This window comes from Bubalus bubalis, chromosome 5, assembly GCF_019923935.1.
Source record: "Bubalus bubalis isolate 160015118507 breed Murrah chromosome 5, NDDB_SH_1, whole genome shotgun sequence".
Taxonomy (NCBI): Eukaryota; Metazoa; Chordata; class Mammalia; order Artiodactyla; family Bovidae; genus Bubalus; species Bubalus bubalis.
Window position 1 is genome coordinate 112,506,173 of NC_059161.1, and position 21,507 is coordinate 112,527,679.

At 46.6% G+C, this 21,507-nt stretch overlaps 1 protein-coding gene across 6 annotated transcripts in view; it reads right to left on the minus strand.

Annotated features, from left to right (window-relative positions):
- Positions 1 to 4,277: 4,277 nt before the first annotated feature.
- Positions 4,278 to 21,507, minus strand: part of ETS1 (ETS proto-oncogene 1, transcription factor) — a 138,739-nt gene continuing 121,509 nt past the window's right edge. For all 6 annotated transcript variants that reach the window (XM_006072376.4, XM_006072374.4, XM_044943561.2 and 3 more), the window contains 2 exons: positions 9,757 to 9,875; positions 4,278 to 8,104 (listed from right to left, as the gene is read on the minus strand). In XM_006072376.4, the coding sequence (XP_006072438.1) occupies positions 7,889 to 8,104; positions 9,757 to 9,875 (335 nt within the window). In that variant the 3' untranslated portion in view covers positions 4,278 to 7,888. The remainder of the gene's footprint in view (positions 8,105 to 9,756; positions 9,876 to 21,507) is intronic.

The following is a 21,507-nucleotide window of genomic DNA, read 5'->3' on the forward strand; positions in this document are numbered from 1 at the left end:
TGGATAGGAAGTCTTCCAGTTTCTTGTCTACAGCCCGTCATTCACTAAAAGCAGACAAAGGGGAAACTGCATTTGTGTTTCCCTTCTGGTTTCCCTAATACTGGGCACACTGAGAACTACACAGCAGTGGTTCAGGGACCGTTTTACCTGAATAAATTTGGTGGTAGGGTCATCGTGTAGGGTACCTTCCAGCTAGAACATCCTGTAACCCCATGAACTGTGAGCTACAAGACCCCATGTTTTTAGTTTCTGAAAACCAGGATATAAAAGCCTGCTGCCACCCCAGAACCCAATCTGAACATCAGCACTGAGCAGACTGTTGGAACCTATTAGAACTAATAGAAATTGTGTGTGTGTGTGCTTAGTCACTCAGTCGTGTCCGATTCTTTGGGACTCCACGGACCGTAGCCCGCCAGGCTCCTCTGTCCATGAGGATTCTCCAGGTAAGAATGCTGGAGTGGGTTGCCATGCTCTCCTCCAAGGGATCTTACCAATCCAGGGATTGAACCCGGGTCTCCAGCACTGTAGGGAGATTCTTTACCATCTGAGCCACCAGGGAGTCAACTGGGGTCAACTCTAAACTAGGATGTGTTACTTGGAAAATAGATGAGAGTCAGAGTAGAGAAAGGGGACTGGAGCTGGGAGGAAAGGGCATAAGAGTCACAATTAAATTTCAGGGTTTGCCTGTAGAAAAGTTAAAAACAGCCTGCTCCTGCCAGGGCAGTCTTGGGCTGACAATGTGGAATGGGCAGGGAGAAAGTGGCTGTCTCTTGACTGTAGGTCCCTTAAGTGGCTGCTGACAACCTCCTCGTTTCTCCACGTGCTGTCACATGGAAGGACCAGAGCTGACCTGACATCACAGCTCTGAAAGATGCTATGGCTGAGAGCCCACTAGAACCCGGATGGCAGGAGAGATGAGATGCAGGACTAGGCTTTGGGGATTGCCCAGCAGGTGCTGAGAGCTGGCCTCTGCTGAGCCCCCAGGGCTGCTCCAGGCAGATGGTCATCACTGTCATCACCTCGGACACCAGCACGTTGAGGTACACCAGGCAATCAAATGAAACCGGCTTTCCCAGGGTAGAAATATTTTCCAGGAAAATGGAAAAAAAAGGGGGGGGTCTGGGACCTTCAGTAAAGCAGGAAATGGCACTGACCAAGAGGCAGAGAGGCCACAGCCCCCCTCCTCAGCTAATTTGGAGTTCTCAGTTCCCAATAAATGTTTTATTTCCCCCTCAATTTCAAGCCTTTTAACATTTTCACTGGTCAATCAACAGCTGCTTTTATCAGACTTTCTTAAACCCCTGCCTCATTTCAAGAGGGGCCTTAAAAAGACCTTTTCTCTTCTGCTATTCATTGTTCTTTGGGGAGGATTCTCCTAACTGGGAGTCATCTCACGGACCAGAAGACAATCTGCGGTATGCTGAGCAGTAAACCCATTAAAGGGCACAGGCCAGTCTTTGGAGGTCAAGAAGCCCTGCATCTGAGCTACAGAAAGGTTTCTGTACAACTGGCATTTTCACCACAAACCACAGCCCAGAGAGGCGCTGGGGAGAAGCGGGGCTTGGAAAGGGTGTGGGACTGGAAAAGCTTCCTTACTGAAAGAAGACTGTCCTTGTCCCCTTTGGGTGTATGAAGCATCTCTCTTAGTAACCAGGGCTGTGGTTCCCAGGGAGGGTGAGCCACCGGCAGCAGCATCAAAAGGGACCTTTCAGAGTTCCTGGGTGGCAACACGGCTTCACAGAAACAACAAGGGCTTAGAAGCAGCTGGTTCTGATGAACTCGATGACCTCTTGTGCTCTCTTCCACGGTAGGTTTCCAGAATAACGTTAAGTTTCAAGCCAAGAACGCATGGGAGGTGGAGAGATGGTCACAGGGCCGACAAACTCAAATTCTACAGGGACGAGGCAAGAATGTAACGTGGGGCTGAGCCACTGGAGACAAGACAGGAGATTTGTTTGCATCTTGGAGGGGCAGCCTCCACTCACCCAGTTCATGGGGGGTTTTCTCTGCAGGATTCCGAGACAAACCCATGGTCTTACTGCCGGACACTTGAGCTGCAGAGGTGAGTCCTGACACTGCCAAGGACACACCGGGCATCTCTGTGCTACAGACCCAGCCCACAGACAACCTGCGTGCTCTGTAGTCTCCACCGCCTGGCTCATTCCACTCTCAGTCCTCTTCCACCTTTAGGTTAAAATAGTTACACTTCATTACATGGGTAAGCTCTTTCGCTCAATTTTTGGTCATGAGGTATTCATTTATTTTTGGCATGGATGCTGTAGGTTGCTCCAAGGTCATAGCAGTGTGGAGCTAGACTAGCCTTGGGCAATTACTCTATCCTACAACTGCCCAAAGCCTGTTAAAACCTATAGATGTCTGACTGTCAGCTTCGTTTTTAAAAATTTTTCATATATGGTTTATTTTAAAATTATCTGTATTAAAAAAGCAAACATTTGTCAAGAATGTGAAAGGAAAATAAGAAATGAAAAAGCATTGCAACCCAGAAACTGCCATGTTTAACACTGTTACAGGCAGCTCTTGCTCTAACACTGGGAAGTTTAAAAGAATCGTTTAATCTCACTATATGCCTCCCAGCCAGCTTGGGATGAAATGATCTAGGCTGAACCAGGCTGAGTTTGATTCCAGACTCAGGACGGTGGGTTGGATGCTCAGGACGGTGGGTTGGATGGACAGTGCTCCTCTCAATCTCACTGGGGCAGGGGGAAAATTGAGGCACAATCTTCTCACTGCATGGGCAGAGGTGCAAGAGAACACACTGCTATCAGGCAAGCACAATTCAAGCCTTTGCTTGCATTATTTCTTCTAACAACTCATGGGTCAAAGTTAATCATATGGCCAACTCTGAACTCAACGTGACAGTGAAATAAATATACTAGGTCCATAGAGGGAAGGGTGGGAGAAGTTAAAAGATACCAGGTGTTTTTAAAATGATTCCTTTTTTCCCTGCACCACCTTCTATTCTATCCAGACCCGGTTCCCCCAAGTCTGGAGGGAGTTTTAGAAGATGTTGTCCCTCCCCCATCACCCCAGCTTCTATATGGTGGTCTCAGCAGGATCATCAAGATGACCAAAGCCTAGGTGTCTGAGAATCTCCCAGCCAAACGCTAGCTCTTAGTTTGAGCAACAGAGGTCTAAGCTGATTCATTCAAGTGTATCTGGTATCTTTTAACCTCGCCAGCATGAAGTAACATACTCTGTAGGAATAACAGCATCTTGACAGTGATGGAAAGCTCTCTGACCAGATCCCTGACTGAGACGAAGTCCTGGTCTCTATATTCTGTGGATTCAGGGGGAGAAGAGCTCAGATGTGGCCTTAGGTTGGCTCTGGAGTTGTGGATTTGCCCAGGTTGGCAACTGAAGACTAAAAACTATAAGGACCTCCAGCCATCTCACCACGGTCCCCCAGTGAGTGGTGATGGCTTAACTGGGAGGTGGACCTGGAGCCCTCCTCTTGGCCAGTCGGGCTCCTGACCACTGGGCCACACAGTCAGCATTTAATGTGCACTCAGGAAACCTCAAGCTCCAGGCTGGAAGAAACCGATTTTCCAAAAACAGAGCTCTCTTTGTGACCAGTTCAGCAAAAATTCTCTTTCCAGCTGTGAGTCGGGATTCATGTTGTGAATGCCTGTGTTAATTAAAAACATCCACCTTCTGTAGTTTTAACAAGAGAAGAGGCACCATGCCGCATGTGTTCCTAACCCTTCTCCCCAAAGCACCTATAAATACGATTGTATTTATGACTGCTGAGGGCTTGGATGTTACCATTCCCCATTTTCAGCACCCCCCCCAAAAGAGTTGGGGCCAAGATGGATGTGATGGGTCTGAATTGGCACAGGACAAAATGAGCTTAAGAAGGAGGGAGAAGAGGGCTGTTCCCAAGCGTGGGCCAAAGATGTTCAACACCCTGTATTAAGATCAGGAACTTTACCTAGCTGAAATCAAATGTTTATCTGTTGAGTCATTAAAATGTTTCTTCATGTGCCTCTTAGTCCTCAGACAAGATCAAAATGTGGTATGATGAGGCGGGGACATTCCACAAAGGATGACTCCATCTTCAGTAACTGGGATGTCAGATGACACTTCCCCATATTCCTGTGTTCGTTCGCACTTTATTAGGAAATCTTTTATCTGAAATGGTACAGAGCTAGTGACATCAGATGAAGTTGCATTCATTCCCGTGCTTGTCTCTGGTTGGCTAATTCGTCCCGCTTTCACACATGAACCAGACAGGAAAGAATGGAGCCAAACCCACATCGTTATGAATGAATTTCTTTGCTTTTAATCTCACACAGTTTAAAATACAATATGAAATCAAGCTACAGTATATAAAAAATTCTCCAGCAAAATGATGTGCCAGCATCAGCTACTAAAATAAACAAACAAAAAATTCCCCATAAGAAATTTTTTTTTTGCATTAAAAAAAAAAACACATAGACACTTACATCGCTACATCTCTAAGCTACCTCAGTTCTGATTTTTTAAAAAGCACCTGCTTTTCCTTTTTTTTTTTACCTTGCTTTTAAATTTTCAGCTTTTAAAAAATATAAATTATATGAAAATACAAGTTGGAAAATAGTCAAACACAATATAACATCTTTTTCATCCCTATACTTCTCAGCTTAAAAAAAAAGTATTCTAAAAAAAAGTTCAATAACTGAGGCAGTATTCCTGATAGAGATAAATTTCCTTTTAATATATATATTTTATATATGTATATGTATACATATATTTATGGTTCCTCGAAACTTCTTTGGAATGTAGATTAAGAGTTCAACCCATTTATATAGACCCCAACAGAGAAAGCAGCATGCACAGCATGACTAGGATACAGAAGGTATCATTTTCACCATGAAGATTAGGCAGGTTAATGCTCTAAAACCCAGAGTGTTCAGCCCCAAAGTGAGGAAAAGCATATCTGATCTCTGAATGTTACCTCTAATCTCCATAGCCACAAAACCAGGGCTCTGTGTAGGGAAGTCCCTCCCCTGAAAGCGAAAGGGAACCAAAGTGACTCTGAACCCTACACAGCCCAAACCAACATGGGTTAACAGATGCATCTCCAGGAAAACAGAGTTTTACCCAACTCAACCAGACTTGCCCATCCTTCCTCTGAAGTTAACATGTGTTTTTATTTTTTTAAAGCAGAAATCCAACAATTCTGCTCCATTTCCAGTGTATAAACCACCCACCACTCTTCCTGGGATGGTCTCTGGACAGAAGGAGGAAAAAAAAAAAAAGCATCTGGCCAGATTGACAAAGCTGTTTGAACTAACACGCCATCTACAAATACTGAAAACGGTGGACTGGGAGAGAGAGCAGGGTGGGGGAGGGGGATGCATCTTAGCAAACAAGCGGCAGAAGAGCATGAGGAGGCACTTGTTTACGTGAATTATGGCAGGAGTCAGACATACACAGGGAGGGGGGGTCTCAGCATTGATATAAAAGGAAAGGGCTGTTGAGCTGAGAAAGTGATATGCCTGGTGGCAAAGAAGCAAGGACCGAAGTCTGGCCTTGGTTCTACTCTCACCCATCACTGAAATGTGGAAAGACATCATGAGAAAGCCCCAGCATTCTCTCAGCTGCAGTTCTGCATGTCTGCAAACACACACAGAGACACACACACGCACGCGCGCACACATCTTTGCCAGTGCCCAACAAAGATCACATAATCTAAGAGAAAACAATGTAGTCCAAACAGTTCCGCCTAACACTCCCTGAGCAGCTCCTAAAATATGTCGAGAGCTTCATTAAGGCACCTGCGTCCGGAAGAAGATCACAATACACAGCTGGGCGAAATGCTGCCTCTGCTTTCCAAGCGGATGCTCCGATTTCTCGGTATGAGGAAGCGCGTGAATCACAGAGTTAAGTTCCTGATAATCCGGGGTCTGCAAGAAGACCTGGGAGAAAACAATCCACTTTCTTGAAGCTATGCTAGAAGGTAGTTAGTAGACTTCCAGTTTCTCAGCTGGAGCCCAACAAGGGCCAACCCCGAGAAGCCCGTCCTGAGGGTTTCTTCCCCTCCCTCACTGAAAGCCATCCCTGTCACCCTCCTTTTCAATTTGGCACCTGTCGAGCTGAGGAAGAGGGGATTCTAGTTGTATTAGGCACTTTTCCTTAGTAGTCAGATGTTGGTCCCCTCTCCCCAAACTCCATTTTCAGATGACCCTTGACAATGGCCTCGGTTGATAATGTTTGTAGTTCAACTCTGGGAGAAGTAAAAGTAGATTTGAATCTCATGGACCACCTTATTGCTACACCCAAGCTCCTTTCCTTATAGTTCCTATGCCTTCAAGCTTCCTTCCTTTGCAATTACCAACCTTCCCTTACCCTGCGCCAGGACAGCAGATCCAAGCACAGGACCCTTATAGCATCTGCTCTGTGCACCTTTGCCTGCCCACCTAGTCTCACCTGACACCCGACACAGCTGCCTTAAACCCTTCAAAGGAAAGCCTTGCATTCTTCCCAAAGACAGCCGAGCCACATTTTATTCCTAGGCTCCCTCAGTTTCCATGGCTTATAAAACCCAGGACATCTAAATGGCTTTATCAGACACTTTCCAACTCATGACATGTCTGCGGCTACTCTTTCACTCACACATCAGAAAGCTGTACATTTCCTTCTACTGAACAACAGAGTGGGGAAAAGTGATAAATGTGGGATGCTGGGAAAATCAGACACAAAGGACAAAGTACAGAGTGTTAGTTGGGAAGGACATGCATTCAGGACTTATTTCCTAAGACTTGAGGGGTAATGCCCGTGCATACAGATTTTATTCCAAGTCATGTATGTTACAAGTCTAAAAAACCAGTAGAGAACCAGGTCAATCTTCTCCCTTCACTCCCTCTTTCCTAAGACTTCTACAGTGCTCCTACATTTACTATTGTCCAAAGCAGGGCTGCAAAATACATTCAGTTCAAAGACTTAATGCTTCTTAGCTCAATGTTAAGTCCAAACTCTGAGAATACACTCATGACAAATAAGTAGAGGGGGTGATCATAATCTTTAAAACTTAAAAGGAGAAACTCACATGCACAGTTCCCTTGTACCCAAATTAGCATCATTTTTTTCCTTCGCACATCAGTCACATGAACTTGGGATCCCCAAATCTCAGTGATGGCGCTTTGTCTTTCCAGTGGGGTCTATATAAACAGTTTCCTTTCACTGCGTCAGAATCCTCAGTCGGCAAATAAAAACAAAATTGCATGATACCGCAATACTGAGACCACCTTAGAGCTTAAGACGATTTTTAAGGAAAAAAAAAAATACTGGCACAAAATTTAATAGAATAAATTTTAACACAAAAACAGTTTCAGCCCCTTCCCACTGAAGTCCATCTTTGTTTCAAAAGTAGAACAAAAAGGTCAATAGTCCGTGATTTTTTTAGTGCACCCCCAAACAAAAGGCTTTATCCTACCTCCCTCTTTTTTGCCCTCCCAGACCTAAAGACAAAAGGAAATTAATTGCCTTTCATTAGTTTCAAGACTCCTGGTGCATCAATTTCTTTTGCTAATAGGTCCATAACTCAAGACATTTTTTTTTTGTGGATGACTTTTTTTTTTTTTTTAATGACTGGACGTGTTAGTCTCTTCCTCCCTTAAGCCAGATTCTTCAAGCTTCTAAGAAGGCCCTTGTCTCCTGAAAATCCGCTCCAGAATTTCTTGTCCCACCCACCCCACCAGTCCTGGCTCTCCTTCAACGGCGCACAATGGATTATAGCTGCAGCTCACTTAGCTCCCACCCCTGAATGTAAAAAAAATTGAGTTCTGGAAAATTAAAAATAGAATAACAATTAAAAAATTAAGAGTCCAACCGACATGGTTGTTCTCTGAAATGTCTCAGCAGGGTTTCCCCGGCCCCTCGGTGTCCATCACTCGTCGGCGTCGGGCTTGACATCCAGCATGGCGTGGAGCTCCTCGGGCGTGTACCCCAGCAGGCTTTGCAGGTCACACACAAAACGGTACACGTAGCGTTTACCCGCTGTCTTGTGGATGATGTTTTTGTCATAATAGTAGCGAAGGCCACGGCTCAGTTTCTCATAATTCATCTTAGGTTTGTTTTTCCTTTTTCCCCATCTCCTGGCCACCTGAAATTTAATGTTTAAAAAAGAAGAGGGTAAACGCTTGCAGAATAAGCCCAAGATACATGTTAATATGCCTGCACTCATTGGTGATGACCCATGATGTTCAAATGATGGCTAGAGATTCATCGACAAAGTTACTTTTCTGAATTCCAAGTTTTGAAGGCTAGACCAGGTTGGCAGTGAAGCTGACTCTTTAAACTGATGAAAATGCAGTGACCCTGAACTTCTATGGAATGGGAGTTAAAGCATTTGATATTTAAAAAAGAGTCTTTTTTTTTATAGGAGACACTATAGAGTCTCCTCTTACCCTGTATTATTAATAGAACGTCTTTGCTTTGAAAGCATGAAATCTGATGTGAGGGATGAAGGACTGAGTTACAGTCACACCTGTCTTTCATCAACAGGAAGCATCTTTTTTTTTTTTTCGAGGCACAGGGCTTCTCACTTCAGCCGGAACAGAAGGCCTCTCTCTCATTTATTGCTCTGCATCCTCCGAATTTGGGCGTGTCACAGAGCAACCACTCACTATTTGTTTTTTTGTTTTTGTTTTCTTATTGATGTGTAATTGATTTACAATGTTGTGTTAGTTTCAGGTGTATATAGCAAAGTGATTCACTTCTACATACATATATTTTCAGATCTTTCCCCCTTATAGATTATCACAGAATATCGACTAGAGTTCCCTGTGCTATACAGTAGGTCCTTGCTGCTCTTTGTGACCCCATGGACTATACACATCCATGGCATTCTCCAGGCCAGAATACTGGAGTGGGTATCTTTTCCCTTCTCCAGGGGATCTTCCCAACCCAGGGATTGAACCAACGTCTCCTGCACTACAGGCAGATTCTTTACCAGCTGAGCCACAAGGGAAGCCCAAGAATACTGGAGTAGGTAGCCTATCCCTTTTCCAGCAGATCTTCCCGATCCAGGGATTGAACCGGGGTCTCCTGCATTGCAGGTGGATTCTTTACCAACTGAGCTATCAGGGAAGCCCATGGGCAACGTGTATATGTTCATCTCAGACTCAGTGTACTCCTCTTCCCCTCACTGTTTGTTGATGAAAAAACAAAATGATGAGCAAATCTCACCAAACTTTGAAGGCCTCTCAAATTGCCAGACACCTTCCATATTCACAGAGCCACAAGGCCAAGAGGGGAACAAAGTCAGAGACGGCAACTCATGTTTTTGTTGTTTAGTTGCTACATCATTTCCAACTCTTTTTGCAACCCCATGGACTGAAGCCCACCAGGTTCTTGTCCATAGCATTTTCTAGGCAAGAATATAGGAGTGGGTTGCCATTTCCTTCTCCAGGGGATCTTCCCAACCAAGGGACTGAACCTGAGTATCCTGCACTGGCAGGTGGGTTCTTTACCACTGAGCCACCAGGGAAGCCCAACTTGTGTTTACAAAAGGCCTGATATGTGACAGGCACTGTAGGCACATCCTATCCATTAAGCTGAAAACGAAAGGGCAACGTAGGTCTTTTCTCTGTTTTCCAAATGATGCAACTCAGGCTCAGAGGAGGTCCCCCAAGTAGCAGGTGGAAAAGCTGGGATTCAAACCGTAGAAAACACCATCAAGCCCCATATAACCCATCCCCAGAGCTCTCTCTCACCCTCCCTGGACACAACACTCTCAAGTCACTCCCTCCTTACCTCATCTGGGTCAGAAAGCTTGAATTCCCAGCCATCTCCTGTCCAGCTGATGAAAGACTGACAGGACTTATCCGTGAGTAATTCCAGAAGAAACTGCCACAGCTGGATCGGTCCGCTGCCTGGAGACACAAGCCACGGTGAATCACTACACCAGATGCGCCACATGCTCAGCAGCGAATCCCATTACAGGGGCACTCCCGACCCCTACCCTCCCAGCCCATCAGCCAGGGGAAAACAAGGAATACCCAGAGCACAAGAGTTGCAGGAGCTGGTGGAACAGATGGAAACGGTGAAGAATTCTCACCAAAACTGCCTTTAGGATGGAGTATCAATTGCCTTATTTAGATAGATTTAAAAGTCAGTCCATCTTTTATGGCTAAGCAAACTCTAGACCTCCTTTGAGATATTCTAAGGCAACATGGTCAGTTTCATTATTTCTGCCTTATGAAGTGTTCAAGGTATGAACCGAGGAGTGTCTTTGTCAGCTCCAAGCAGAAGTCAAAAGCCCACAAGCAAAGTCTACAGTAAGGACCCTTTGGTCCCTGGTTTTCGAGGAAGAATCATCATTACCTTAGGGTGACCTAACAAGGGAAGAGAAGTTAGATGTTCTCTTGGTCATAATATTCCTCTCTACCACAATCCAGTCCCCCAAGATGCCTACAGGCAAGCATCCAAACTAAGAAAGGGAGGAAATGAACTTGCCAGCTATGAAATCCTCAAAGGTCAGGTTAGCACTGTCTCAGAAATTCACCATGGTTAAGCAGACTCTAATTTACACACACACACGCACATACGCACAATTCTCGTCTTAGTCATCAACACTGCCAACATCTTAGTTCTGGAAGGCCTGACATACTCTGATTGTTAGTTTATCTTATACTAAAAGAGTTTGTGCTACACAGATTTCCTTCTAGGATACTTTTCTATTCAGAAATGCAATGATGCCAGAGATTCCTATCTGATTTATGGGTGTAGCTAGAGAGACAGATATGGGCTCAATAGTCCACACTGCCTGTTACACATCTACACTGTGTAGACGTGTAGGTCTTGTTAACACCATCTCAGAAGCAACCTGGACACACTGCAGCTGGAGAGACCCAGTCCGTGTAGACAAAGAAAGCCTGGCATGCTCTGACTCACATAAGAAAACTTGAGTTTGTTAGGCTCTAATCCTTAACCTGAGTTCCAAATGTGTCTGATCCTAAGTAAACTGAGATGCAGTAGGAAACAAGCTTGCCTTGCCTCTCTAATAAAGAAATGCCCTTCATGATCTAGGAGGGCAATCTCTTGTCATGTCTTGGACACACCTACAAGACAATTTCAAGTTCACCATTTTGCTTGTTCCTAAAACCCACTCCCACATCTCCTTATAGGCATGGCAGACTGGGCTGAGTCTATCGGTGCAGAGTAAGGTGCTCTGGAAAAATGACGTGACATTGGTCTAGGCACAGTTAGAAAACAGTGGGCCAATCCCTGGACCTTGACTCCAGGCTCCAGGGTAATCTTGATGGACGCCTATGAGCAAACAGCGGTTGGTGCACGTTATCACTGGTGGGACACCCCAAGGAAGCCTTGGCTATAGTACTAGAATCCCAATGGTCCCTCCTCAGCCCAGCCCAAGCTCGGCAAGGAAAATGAAATACCTCTACCTCACCCTTCTGTGAATGAACCCCGAGTACTTTAAAACCATCTTGCAAGAAATACCTTACACATATTCTAGAATTAAATAATTCAGCCAATGCCTGCAAAGTATATTAATATTTGAAGAAACTGTCCCAGGAATGACACTGATAAAGCCTTACCCCCTTCTCTGTTTCTACCCCAATGGAAAAAAAAAAACAAAAAACATTTTCTAGACAGCTCAGACACATTTGCAGTTTCCTTGGCAGCCAAGTAGTCACCAGCTACCACCCTCTGCCAGAAGGAATGTCCTGTCGTGACTTCCTATGAGGAATACATTGAGAAGCCATCCGGATGGGCAGGAGGAAGAAAACAAATTTCTATTAAGAAATGCTATAGACTTAGTTATAATAGCCCTTGTGACATAATAGGTATCCTGAAGAAGTGTAGAATAGATACCCCCTGAACCACTGAAATGAGACATGAAAGGAAAAACCAACTATCCCAAAATTATGAAAATAAGCCAGGGAATTCATGGTCCTCTCCTGGGTCAAGACCACAGACCATAGACATGGTGGAGAGAGGTCTGCTTTCAGACACCTGGTAAAGGAAAACAGGAACAGGAACTAGGATTTATTGTGCACCTACTATGTACCATAGTAATATGTCATGTTTTAGAGCATCTTATTGGGTTCACCAAAATGTTCATTCAGGTTTTTCTGTAACATCACAGGGAAAAATCCGAATGATCTTTTTGACCAACCCAATATTTATCCCTCACAATAACTCCCTGAGTAGATACTATTGTTATCACATTTGGTTCTCCCACTGTACAGCAGAGAAAACTGACCCACTGTGTGTCTTGTCCAAGGTTGTGCAGGTCAGAAGTGGTATGGCTAGAACCCAGGCAGCCTGCCTGACCCCCTAAATCTCCATCTCAAGCCATGGACTTGCCCCCAGGCAAGTCCAACCCAGAGCTGGACTTGATGGCTGCCCCCTGGCTGCAATGGTCCTGGGGGTAAAAGGACCTTGCATTGGAAAAACAGCTCTTCCTCATGGCTCACAGCAAGCAGTCCAGGACACCGGATGGCCAGTGGTTCCCCAGTCAGTCTGACCACTGGGGACCTTGGCGTCCTCTACACAGCTGACACTTCCAGCTCCATCTGCACCCTCATGGTCACCATTAGGCCATGTAATTTCATTACTTCTCACCCCCACTAGTTGTCTTCAAATCTCTCTCATACTGTATGTGTGTGTGTGTGTGTGTGTGTGCTCAGTCATGGCCAACTCTTTGTGACCCTATGAAGCCTGCTAGGCTCCTCTGTCCATGGGCTTTTTCAGGCAAGAATACTGGAGTGGGTTGCCATTTCCTTCTCCAGGGGATCTTTCTGGCCCAGGGATCAAACCTGAGTCTTCTGCATCTCCTGCATTGGCAGGCAGATTTTTCACTGCTGAACCACGGGGTATGCCCCTCTTTCATTCCACTTGTCTTAAAATCCCTTTAGGGATAAGGGGTCTAATTATACCAGGTTGAGGAAAGAGGAAGAATTATGGGGATTCATTTCCCTGGGAAGTTGTGGTCAATGGCAGGGAGAAGCAAGCACATCCAGATTCCCAGGGAGAGGGGTCCAAGAGCCACCTCGGGCCCCCACCCTTCAGATGTGCAGCCATAGAGTGGGGACGGGGCTTGGATTAGCATCACAGGGACCAGCTCACGAGGGAGGGACGTCAGACACAACTATTCCCACTGCTCCTGCTGCCACTTCAGAGCCGCACCCCATTGTCTGCATACATCTGATCCCTGGGGTCTGTGGATGTGGCCAGAGACGGGGTGAGTCCTTGCACGTGGGTGTTTTTTTCCCCTCCGTGTGAGTTGTCCTTTGTTCATAAGGAACACAAAACTGAAATTCGGGAGCCCAAGTCCTAGGTGTGGCGCCTCTTTTTTTTCCTATTTACTGAAGGGAAGAGGGAGGGTAAATAGGAAAACCAGATGCTGAGAGAAAGGACAGGGCGCAGGATAGGGAGGCAGGGAGGAACGTGTCTGCAGGGCTGCACAAGAACGAAGTCATAGCAGCAGCGATGTCAGTGCGAGTTTCCTTCCCTTATTCTTGAGGAGAGATCCCGCCAGCCTAACCCCGCCAACGGCACGCACGGCGCTCCCACCCGGGGCATTCTGGAAGCCTCTGCTAGCCTTCCAGAAAGCCCGCAATGTGACCCTGAATAAAAGGGATCCATGATGCTTCCCAGAAATTCCTCTCTTGTACATTTCTGCTGACACCCCAACCCTCTTTTAGGTTGTGCAGGCATCAGAGACAGGACAAACATGGGCTTCTTTTCCCAGCCAGACAGTCCGGAATGTGGGCGTCGGGGTGGCTGGTCCCCAGGCTGGACCAGTGGAAAGTCCCACGCTGGAGCCTGTTTCCATGACAATGTATCCATCCTCTCCTTGAGTCTGGGAGGGAAGATCAGGACCTCTCAGGGTGGCCCACTCCCAGAGGTGGCTTTGGGGTCACTGGCAACTCTGACCTGCTGGTATCACCCAAGTCCAGACCCAAGGGAAGTTCTCAAGCCCCAGACTTGCCCACATGCTGGCTGAGGTTGGCCTGCTCCATCTGAGTTCTCGCAGGGGCTGTTTCTGCGTCGCTCGGGGTCAGTCTGCCCAAATCTGCAGGGCCAGGGCTCCGTTCCTGCCTCCCTCCCTCCAACGCATCTTCATGTGGAAAAGCCTTCTCCTCGCCTCCATTCCACTCACACCTCCTCTCGGCCCTGGGCCCAGCCCCCTCCACCCACCCAACAGGACTCTGGTCCCAGTGACCTTTGTCCCAGGAGCGGAGAATGGTACTAATAATAGTGCCAGTCATGGGCAGGGGAGCTCACACACCGAGTGTGACTCACAATGCTGTCCCTGTCCAGGGGCCCAGGGCAGTCAACGGCGGCCTTCACCAGGCCGCCCCGGGGTGTCACACGTCAGGAATCCAGTGGCATCACTGGGAAAGTATGCTTCTCAAGTCGAAGCTCTGAGCCACAACAACAGAGGGTCCCTGTTTGAAGGAAGTCTCTCTCGCAGGCGGGGCGGGGAGGTGGGGGGGACTCCCCCCCTCCACGGCTGCAGTGGGGAATTTCCTCTGACTGCTTTGTTCTTCTCGGCTTCTGGGGAAGAGGAAAATTCTCAGTACCACACTGACAGCCCCAATCTGAAAATGGTGACATGGCCTCTGGACAGATAACATCAGGTGGGTACATAGAGGGACCCCAGGACAGCAAAGCAAGTCGCAGGAGGATGCCTCCCTCCAGGGGGACCCCTAAGGCATGTCAAATCCAAGGCTATAATCTCTCTCTCTTTTTTTTTTTAAGGCAAACGTCAAGTGAATTTCTACTCATTGAGTTGATTACACCCCTTCTCTTTGTCTAGGGACTAGAAGGTCCCCATCTATCTAGATGAGGGGTAGTTATTTAAAAGCCCTGCTTTTTTTTCCCTCCGTTATTCTGAGGCTAAGATGTGAGCTACTTAGGTAAAAGGAAAGGCATTGGCTGGGACGGGAGGTTAGCAAGGTGTTCCTGACGCTCCGGATCATAATCCTTCTCCATGTAGCCACGTGTGGGTATCTTTTCTTCCCATTTTCTAGGCGTGGGGGTTGCCAGCCATGGCAATGATCTCATTGCTCGTGAACCGCAGCCAGAGGGGGACATCAGCTTTTCCAGTTCTGCTGCACGTTCTCGCTCTGTCACCTGCGCCCAGGGCGAGGCTAACACACAAGAGTCAGGCCCCGGGGCAGCCGGTGTCTCGTCTCAGGCAGCCTCCCGTCATGCTTTGCTCTGAGCAGGGCCAGCCCTGACAAGTGGCTCTCCCTGCGTCTCTCTCATCACTAGAACACATGCTCCAGGGGCAGGGCCCGTGTGTTTCTACTGCTGTAACCCAAAGCCTGGGATGGTGCCTCACCAACAAACACCAGCTATCAAAAAACCTGCTTGCTCTTAAATGATCCAGCTGTCAGCTCTCTGGGAGCCTGGGTTGCATCTGATTGACCCTTACAGGCATAGTCAGTGCCTGGCCTGGGAGCCGGTCTTGGACAGGTGAGCTCTGTAAACACTTCCTGAACTGTCTTACTCAAACAATCCTCCTGTGCGGAAAGGTATCAGGGTTTTGAAAAGGTGACCCAAACTGCTTCTCTCTATTAAACTATATTTGGAGCCAAACAATATGGGGGACTCCCAGGCTACATTTCATCAACATGCACCCCAAAATAAAAACGACCACACCTCAGGTCCTTTGGGGATTCATCTGCTACTTTGAGAATCTAATCTCTGTAGCTCGACTCTCAGAGTCAAATCAAACACCTCAGTGTGGGCAGGACACCGCATTTATTTTAACCTATGAAACTCTCATGGTTGGTCACCCTTGCAGCAGGGTTTACTTGGCTCCGACAGCACACATCTGACAGGTGGTCCTAAAACAGAGGAACGGGACCAAGCGGCCCCGCCCTCTCAGCCAGGTGTCTCTACCCACAGCCAAACGATGGTGGCAAAAACAGAACACTCGAATCCAGAAATGACCCATCTGTTCACAAGTCTATCTTTCTTACAAACTACTGCAGGATGGCATCACTGACTCAGTGGACATGAGGTTGAGCAAACTCCGGGAGATGGTAAAGGACAGGGCGCCTGGCATGCTGTAGACCATGAGGTCGCAGAGAGCTGAACACGACTGAACGACAGCAACTGCAGGAGTGCCCACCTCTGGGGGTGGGTGGGCGACCCCAGAATCTAAACATCACCCGCTTCTTGTCAACCCCATTCTAAATTATCATTCATAATGATCCCAAAGTCCCTCTTTTTCCTTTCAGTTCTCATGACCTGACGTTTAATGAGAAACTGAACAGAAAGCATCCTGACAGTGTCTTGACCTCTGGGCCAAACTCAACATGAAGCTGCACTGTCTGCCTAAGGATGAAGGAGTCAGTACCAGGGCACCAGGAAGATTTTCAAAAGACGGAAGAGCGGAGACTGTATGGTACTTTGGCTTGTTTTTATACCTGTAAGAGCCCTTCCCCATTTCGTCTGAGTTACATCCCTCCTTTTCTCCCAACTCAACCCAATCTCACCTCATCTCCACCACAATCCACACACAATCCATTCTGTAACTGGCTGAGATGCTTTGGTTCAACAAATCACTCTAAACCATTATGTTCTATACACTTGTTCTCTATCAATGGCTAGTAACTCAAGGGCAGCAATCCAGGATCTAAGTTCCTATAACTCAATGCATAACCACAAACAACATTCTAACAGGTGCTTGAAAAACATCCCTCGTGAATATCATGAAAGACAACAGGTTCATGCCCTTGCATTTACGGATGCTGCAATAGCCAATATCTAGCAATGGAAACAAGAAAACAAAACCAGTCTTTAATGTCAAGTCCACGTCTCTGAAACAGTAGACCAAAAGAAAGGAGGAAGCATTTCAAAAAATTTAAACAAACAAATGTGTCGGACATTGGGCATACTGACTGAGATGACAGCAGATAGTATCCTAGAAAATGAAAATACATACATGATGGTGGGAAATGCCCAAAACAGGGAATCAAGTGTCTAGAGCCTTGACCCCACTTCTTCCCTGATTCATTGAGTGATCTCATACAGCTCATTTAACCTCTCTGGGCTTTAGTTTATCTATCTCTAAAATGCAAATAGTTTATCACAGCTCCTTCCTGCTTTACAGATATATATAAAGAGCTGAGCACAGTGTACAACAGTTTGGGAATATAAAACATAACAGGAGAATTAAACAGAAGAATTTGAAAACAGAAAAAATATTTTTAAAAGCAGACTTTTCAAAAGAAAAACAAGGAAAAACAAGATGGAATAGAAAAACAAAATAGCAAAAGCACTAAATAAAATTCAATTATTCTTCCAAGAATTCAATTGGCCTTTTATATGGCAACTTTGAAAGAGTACAAAGTTAGAAGCAAAAGCAAAATGATTAACATATATAAATGTAAAATGTTTTAAACACTGTAGATGAAAAGATAGTTAAGGTTTTTTTTAAGTGAGGGATAACTCTGAAGTTCCTGCTCTAATTCAAAGTAGGCAGGCACAGAAAGAGCAGATGCAAACTGCTTTGCAAGTGAAAGTATAGCCGACATTTCTGGTTTGGGGAAATCTTGGCCACAGACAGACTTAGATCCTCTTTCCCCCAATGTACTTTTTTTTTTCCCTAATCATTTATACTCCACAGCAAGCCCACTCCACCTAATAATTACATAGGGCTGAGCTACAGTGAGTCCAGCATTCCCCACAAATGTCTGTAGTTTGGCCCAAGAGACAGACCCCATCAGTGTTAATCGAAGGAAGAGCAGAAAGTCTTGTCCAGAGATCAATGTCCAAGACCGTCCTGGCAGGGAGCCTCGTTGGAGGGCCTTAGCTCAGCCAGACTCCCCTATTTGGGGCAGACTTAACTGAGACTCACTTGGGTCTGCCTGGGGCCTGAGCACAAGACAGTTACACACTCGAGTGTCTGGAGGAAAGGCCCTTGTTTTTGCTTGCGCTCCTCACACCTGCAAGTGTTCAAGGACACACGTGTGGGGGTGGCTGCAGGGAGAAGAGACGGTTCCTCTCTTAAAGGGGCAGCCTGTCCTCAAAGGCAGGCACCTTCTCTCCAAACTCAAGAACTCTGTCTAATCACATTCACCCTGCCACTCAGACACACTCCTGGACAGCGAGCTGGCAAAGCGTAAGCCAGGAAGTGGCTTTCTTCAGAGCTTTTCCTCCCAATGTCTTCTAGGTAACTGATTGTTTTAAGAAGTCACCAGAAATGAGTGAGGTCTGGATTTGAGGGTATAGAGTGCAAACTGATGCTGAAGCTCCAACACTTTGGCCACCTGATGAGAAGAGCAGACTCACTGGAAAAGACCCCAATGCTGGGAAAGACTGAGGGCAGGAGGAGAAGGGGGTGACAGAGGATGAGATGGTTGGATGCCATCACCGACTCAATGCACATGAGCTTAAGCAAACTCCAGGAAATGGTGAAGGACAGGGAAGGTGGCATGCTGCAGTCCATGGGGTTGCAAAGAGTCAGACATGACTGGGTGACTGAACAGTAACAGTGCAAATTGTGTTCAGAAACAAAAGATGCTTCAGATAGCTAATATAAACATCCAAAGGATGTATGTATAAATCATGGCTGATTCACATTGCTATATGGCAGAAACCAACACTGTAAAAATTAGAAAAACAAAACTTTTTTTAAAGATAAATATATATATCCTCAGTTCAGCTCAGTTCAGTTGCTCAGTCGTGTCCGACTCTTTGCGACCCCATGAATTGCAGCATGCCAGGCCTCCCTGTCCATCACCAAATCCCAAAGTTCACCCAAACTCATGTCCATCGAGTCGGTGATGCCATCCAGCCATGCCTACAGGCAATTAAAAAAAAAAAAAGAAAATGCCTTCTTAAGCATCTAGGTCATAAGAAGAAAGATGGCTTCACTGATTAGGACTAGAAAATAAGACTTGAGAGTTCTGAAGCCTGGACCTTTCCTAGTAGATTTTCCATGCAATCTCTGAGCTTTATTTTATCCTAGGAGTAAAGTTTCCCCCTTGTATCAAAGATGAGACAAATGATGAGTTAACATATTCAAATTCTTGGGGTGGTGAACTATATCTTAAACCATCATTGGAGGACACAACTTTTCAAGCCTTTATCCAATAAATAATTTCTGAGCACCCCTCAGATGTAAAGCGTGGTAGCCAGCCTGGGTGGAATAACAGAAGAGAGTATTAAGAGCAGCAAGGAGGCAGCAGAAGAAACACTTCTTTTCCACTATAATGGGATAAGCTGAACAGCGACTGCCCACGCCTTTAAAGAAGAAAGGACCGAGAACCCTGCCTGGAGGGGCCCTCACGAGAAATTGCACCCATCTTGGCTCTGAAGGTCAACACCCCCTCAGAGCCCAGCCTTGAGAGCACCTCTCTGGCAGAGCAGGTCCCAGCCTCCACACCAAGTGCAAACTTTCACATTCACCCACCTTAGGACAACTTTCACTCTCATTATCGCTCAAGGAGAGGTGAGTCACAGAGCAAACAATGCAGTTGGGTAAGTCAACGTCAATAGCAGGCACTGAATCCAGAAGCCAGTCACGGGCCACCAGGGGCGTCGGGATCGTGGCCCAGGGACCTGCTGTACGACCCGCCGGACGCCACACTGATCGGTCAGGGCTGATGGGGCCACGGCCACATGAGGCTCCACCCTCTGGCCACAGGGAGCATCTGTGACTCCATCCACAGGTCCCCACCAAGAACATGCTTCCTGGGGCTGCTGCGGCCAGGGACTGGGCATGGAGGTCACATGGGGCCATTCCTGCCAGGCGGGGAGCTCCCCCACTGGGCAACTTTGACCGAAATTCCTAGGAGCCTGGACGCCCGCTTCCTTGGAACTGCTGTGCCCTTGGAGGTTCTTCTCACAAGTCTCCTTCCTTCCTGTCTGCCACCAGGCCTGAAAGGCCCCCGCCTTCTCTTTGAAAGCCCTCCACCTTCTCTTGCTCTCTGCCACTCTGTACTTCAGACGTCCCCCCCCTCCACTCCCCCGGACATTTCTTACAAGTCCAATCATGTCTCGACATCTGCTGCTCAGCAGACCCAAACTAACATGGTACTAATGTTGGATATTTTCCTCCCAATTGTCTGACATTGTGCAAAACTGTGAAAGGCCTCTTCTTTGTTGTCTGCTGTGTGACTCCAGGCTAGACCTCTTCCCTCCCTGGGAACCTTAATTCCCTCCTTCATAAAGTGAGGATAACAGATTTTTCTTCATGTGGTTGCTGACGACAGTTTTAAAAAATATGAACGCATATGGAAGACTCTAGCACACAGTAAGAGCTCAGCACACATGTGGGTTGAGCTGAACAGTTGAAGTGACCTAGGTGGTAGTGCTGCGTGCACGCTGGGTTGCGTCTGCCTCTTTGCGATTCCATGGACTGTAGCCCGCCAGGTTCCTCTGTCCATGGAATTCTCCAGAAAAGAATAATGGAGTGGGTTGCCATTTCCTCCTCCAGGGGATCTTCCCAACCCAGGGATCGAACCCACGTCTCCTGTATTGGCTGGCAGGTATTTCACACCACTGAGCCACCAGGGAGACTTTACGAAGTGACCTAAACTGAAATTAAGTATCAGCTGTGCTCCCCAAGACACTGCCAGGAATTACTGGAATTCTCTAAGTTAAACCCATCACCCTCTGACCAGAAGGAATGTAGAACTGTACTGGAAAAACAAAAGGTCTGGAGAATAATATGAAACAGTGATAACAATTAGCACCTAAAGGGGGTTTCCTATGGACCTAGCACTGTGCTGACTGTCTTCCATAAGCTATTCATGCAATTCCCACCACAATCCGAAGAGACAGAAACTGCTATTGTGACCATTTTGCACATGAGAATACTAAGGCACAGTGAGATCAGCTGGCCCACAGCCATGCAGCTGGTCAGTGGCAAAACCAGGACACACTTTGGCTGCCTGGCTCCAGAGTCCCCGCTCTCAACTCTGACACACTGAAGCCTCTGCCACGTAGCCCAAGGTCAAACAGCCTCTCACCTCTCATGTGCTTAAGCTGAACCTAAACCTGAAGGCATAAGAGTAGCAGATGGGGTGATTATCATCACCCCATCTGTAAGCATCACAAGAAAGTCACTTTAGGGGGAAGAGGATGGGGAGGGATACACAGAGGCCCTTGAACAACACAGGTTTGAGCTTCACAGATCCACTTATACATGGATTTCTTTTGAATATAAACATACTTAAAAAATCCTTTTTGTAGATTTGCAGCAATTTAAAAAAAGAAAAAAAAAATCAGACAAACCGCATAGCCTGGAAATATGAAAACATTACGAGAAAAAAAAGTGAGGTCAGGAATGCATAAAATACACGTAGATGTACATAAAACACAGAATATGTGTAAGTGGACTGTTTATGCTAGCAGGTCAACAGTAGGCTAGTAGCTAAGTTTGGGGATTATACTCAGATTTCTGACTGCACAGGGGTCGGCGCCCCTCACCCCACGTGTTCAAGGGTGGACTGTAGCGTCTGTTGAATGGAAGGAGTCTCCAGGCGTCTGCTGAATGGAACGAGTCTCTATGCTGAG